Source organism: Priapulus caudatus, unplaced genomic scaffold (assembly GCF_000485595.1).
Source record: "Priapulus caudatus unplaced genomic scaffold, Priapulus_caudatus-5.0.1 Scaffold756, whole genome shotgun sequence".
Taxonomy (NCBI): domain Eukaryota; kingdom Metazoa; phylum Priapulida; class Priapulimorpha; order Priapulimorphida; family Priapulidae; genus Priapulus; species Priapulus caudatus.
In genome coordinates, this window is record NW_014577817.1 from 100,470 (window position 1) to 104,987 (window position 4,518).

The 4,518-nt window shown below is 41.7% G+C and overlaps 2 protein-coding genes across 2 annotated transcripts in view; both read left to right on the top strand.

Moving 5' to 3' along the window:
• The window catches only part of LOC106813330 (polycystic kidney disease 1 like 1-like), a 10,949-nt gene extending 6,505 nt beyond the window's left edge, over window positions 1-4,444 (top strand). Inside the window, exons 5-9 of the mRNA XM_014817453.1 lie at window positions 372-516; window positions 1,784-1,993; window positions 2,312-2,490; window positions 3,704-3,937; window positions 4,279-4,444. Of these exons, the coding sequence (XP_014672939.1) occupies window positions 372-516; window positions 1,784-1,993; window positions 2,312-2,490; window positions 3,704-3,937; window positions 4,279-4,444 (934 nt within the window). The remainder of the gene's footprint in view (window positions 1-371; window positions 517-1,783; window positions 1,994-2,311; window positions 2,491-3,703; window positions 3,938-4,278) is intronic.
• Window positions 4,445-4,498: 54 nt separating this feature from the next.
• LOC106813332 (polycystic kidney disease 1-related protein-like) overlaps window positions 4,499-4,518 on the top strand; it is a gene marked incomplete in the record, with an annotated part of 33,798 nt that continues 33,778 nt past the window's right edge. The window contains 1 exon segment of the mRNA XM_014817455.1: window positions 4,499-4,510. Within this exon segment, the coding sequence (XP_014672941.1) occupies window positions 4,499-4,510 (12 nt within the window).

Here is a 4,518-nt window from a genome sequence, read left to right on the forward strand (position 1 = left end):
CATGTTCGACAGGTAAGGAAGAACAGAACACCTCGGTCAATCACATGTTCGACAGGTAAGGAAGAACAGAACACCTCGGTCAATCACACATTTGATAGGTAAGGAAGAACAGAACACCTTGGTCAATCACATGTTCGACAGGTAAAGAAGAACAGAACACCCCTGCAAGTCATATGTTTAGTAGGTTAGGAAGAATAGAACACATCTGCAAGTCATATGTTTAGTAGGTTAGGAAGAATAGAACACCCCTGCAAGTCATATGTTCAGTAGGTTAGGAAGAATAGAACACCCCTGCAAGTCATATGTTCAGTAGGTTAGGAAGAATACAGCACCCCTGTCAATGTAGGTTACAACCATGTTTCTGTTTTCAGAATCGGGGAGTATGAGGTATCCGTGAAAGCTTACAACGACATCAGCACAGCGAAGGCCACCCTGACGCTGTTTGTCGTGGAGAGGCCTTGTAAAACACCTGCGATCAGCTTTGGTTTGCTTGGCACAGACAGTAGCCACCATACGGTATGTCAGGGGTAGAAATTGACTTTTGAACAAGGGAGTCCAACAGACTCTCTGCCAACAGAAAAATGTCGAAAGAGTCCACGGCAAAATGAGGGAGTCCGCAGTCTAAAGTTCAAAACTAAAGATAACGCATGTGCTTATTTTGAAGATTCATGCGGTTGTACGTCTGCCAAATTTTCTTTGAACATTTGCTGAAAAAGGATGGTAATTCCGCGAGGCTGTGCTCTGGAACAAACTAGTTAGTGTATAGCAGAATTTTCAGGGAGTCCGACAGTAAATCAGGGAGTATTTGACTCCGGACTCGCGTTAATTTTGCACCCTGGTATGTAGACAAACCTAGGTCTGACCTCTGTCCTTGCACTATGTACGTTCTTTATTGATGTATTTCTTTATTTTTGTCCTGTGCTGTCCGTTTTCGTCTGACCTCTGTAAGTGAGTTGTAAACTTTTCTTATGAACTACACCACAGAAACTAACCATCTTGTAATCTTACATATAATTTGCACTATGTATGTTCTTTCTTTTTTTCTTTTTTTCTTTCTTTCGTTCTATCTTCCTTTCTTTCTTTCACAGTATGTAGCCAAACCTTCACCTGACCTCTGTAAGTGAGTTGTAAATTTATTATAGAAACTGCAGTGTAGAAACTAACCATCTTGTATTCTTACATATAATTTGCACTATGTACGTTCTTTCTTTCTTTCTTTCTTTCTGTCTTTCTTTCGTTCTATCTTCCTTTCTCTCTTTCACAGTATGTAGCCAAACCTTCACCTGACCTCTGTAAGTGAGTTGTAAATCCCTTTCTTTCTTTCTGTCTTTTTTTCGTTCTATCTTCCTTTCTCTCATCTCTCTTTCACAGTATGTAGTCAAATCTTTACCTAACCTCTGTAAGTAAGTTGTAAATCCATTGTAAACTGCAGCGTAACCATCTTGTATTCTTACATATAATTTGCACTATGTACGTTATTTCTTTCTCTCTTTCTGTCTTACTTTTCTTTCCTTCACAGTATGTAGTCAAACCTTTACCTAACCTCTGTAGTGAGCTGTAAATTGCATTATAAACCGGAGCGTAGAAAATACTCATCGTGTACTCATGTTGTACGCTTGTATTTATGTTACATTTGCTTTTATTTAATATGAGAATGTAACGAAACTTACACGAAACGTACCGTAGGTTGCGTTATTCGGTCAAGCTTTCTCATCGCCGTATGTGATTGTTGATCTATTTGTCTGACTGACCAAGCATCTGTTTCGCTCGTTCTTTCCTGAAGTTTGAGAGGGCGACGAGTGTTGTCATTGAGCCTGTGGTGACCATCGAATGCAGCATGACCGAGGTGGCCAACTTCCAGTGGTCGCTCTATCACAGACTCAACAGTTCCCAACTATCCCCGCCGGGTCTCGATAAAGCCACGCTCCAACAGAGGGTGCTGTATCTAGACAAGAACCTGCTACATTATGGCGACTACAGGGCCATGCTGAAGGTGAGGTGGGGACAGTCTAGATCGGTAGATGTGGAGATGTGACGCTGCATGTACTTGTATGTGTATAACAACTGCGTTATTAGAGAGTGGACAGACTATATTCTGCTGTTATAGTGACGTGCCATTTCATGAAGTACGCGAAGCATTAAAGCTTTTATTTCGAAATTATTGCTCAGAATTAAACGCTCAATCTGGAAAAAATATATTACGAAATATAGTCTATACCATAATAATAAATAATATAATATATAATATATATATATATATATATTTTATATATCTATAATATATATATACCATTCTTTTTGCTCGTTTCAGGTTAAGATGAACGGTACATTTGTCTACACGATGACGGAGGTTAACTTCTCCGTCGTTGCGTCGCCGCTACAGAGCGTGATCGGCGGCGGCAGACAGAGGAACGTGAGCCGACAGGACGTGCTGGAACTGAACGCGTCGGCGTCCCACGATCCCGACTTCCCCCGTGATGCCTCGTTTAGGTATGCTGCTGCTGCTGCTGTTATAATATTACTTATTAGATTACATTAGGGGTCGTTCACAATTATCAACATTTTCACAAGTGTACAAAGAGTACACTTTTTCAAGACACCCCCCTCCCCCTTAAAAGTGTACGAAGAAAATTGTTGATTTGTTTTCTACATAGAGATACATGTATATGAATTACATGCAAATCCTGTTATGACGGGCACGGATACACGGATAACGGAGCACTTGGCTGCTAGGTTCGTTCGTTCCGCGGGCCTGTGCAGGGCGCGGGCCGGCCGGGGCTCAGCGCGTCGCGGTGTGAGGATGTGTGCGATGCCAGCTGTGGCGCGCGGCGCGGGAAATGGATCGCAATTTTTCAGAAATGCTGAAAGTGTACAGCGGGCATTGACCCCCTCCCCCCCAGCGTACGGTTTTGTACTCTTGCGAAAATGTTGATAATTGTGAACGACCCTTATCTATAACGACATTAATCTTATCATTTTTAAATTAATTATTAATGTTTAGTTATTTTTACATTTGATTATGTTATATTATTGCAAATTTTTCTAGTGATATATCGTGCACGGCTGTGGTTGACCGTTGTTGTTATTCGTACTAATTCTTCTCGCGTTGATGTATTGCGTGTGGCACTAGCTCGGGAGGTACGAAGTGGTCAGAGAATCTTGTGCCTCTCACGTATATCTCTCGCGTGACCTGTAGTTGGTTTTGGCAGCGGCTGTTCGTTTTGTCGCATTAAAATTTGCAGCTACGGCTGAACTTTGCACGCTTTGGCTACACTCACAACAATCGGGCTGGCCAGCTACAAATTGTCTCTACTTCTATATTTTCCTTGGCTATTGGTGGAGTAGTCTGTTGTTTATAATGCATATATATAATTGATTGCCATTATTATTACTATTTTTAATTATTATTATCATCATCATCATTATTATTGTTATTATTATTATCATCATCATCATCATCATTATTATTGTTATTATTATTGTTATTATCATCATCATCATCATCATCATCATCATCGTCATCATCATTATTATTATTGTCATTATTGTTATTGTTATTATTATTATCGTCATTATCGTCATTATTATTATTATTATCATCGTCATCATCATCATCATCATCATCATATTTATGTATATATGTCATCGCTACCTGTCGACTCATGCCAGCTGACACCCTGTATCTGTTACCTCCTCATCGCAGCTACCGCTGGACCTGCCAGCCGCTGCACACGCCCACGGCCCCCTGCTTCCGGGACGGACACGAACTGCCACGCAACGCCACCGACCCCGTGCTGCGGTTGCCCGCGGCGACGTTCGCGTCCGAGCACAGCAGCTTCCTCGTTAAGGTGACGGCGGAGAAGCCGGGGAGGAGATCTCGCGTCGCCTCACAGCTGCTGCAGCTGAACGACGATGCGGCGGCGGCGGGGACCCTTGCGTAAGCTCCCCTTAATGTCGCCTTTGCGCGCGAAATATTCTATGCTGATCGTGTCATCTGCTAGGGATTCACGAATCTTGTCGTTTTTTTGTAAATTTGTTTGAAATGTTTTTTTTTCGGTGGAATTTATTTCGTTTCGTTACGTTATTTGCTTCATTTTTTGTGGATTGAATATGTGTCGCTGCGCTGCATGCGTTCCTGCCCCGAAAAATCCATGTCTGCTAGGGATTCATGAATTTTGTCACTTTATTGTTGTTGTTTTTTATTAACATTTTGTTTTATTTGGTAAAACTGTTATCGATTTTGTGTTCTAACTCTACGTCGTACGTTCGCTTGTCTAGAATCCTCGTCGACTGTAAGGCGTGCGAGAACGGCTACGTGAACGACGACGACGTGCCTGCGTTCAGCGCCATCTGTCCACGATGCGACGAGAGCAACGTCGACTATCTGTGGAGCGTGTACGTCGTAGCCGACGGACACCAAACAGGTACGCAATATTTACTATAGTAATGTCTGATATAATCAAATAAATAAATAAATAAATATATATATACGATATATATGTACGTATGTGTATGTAT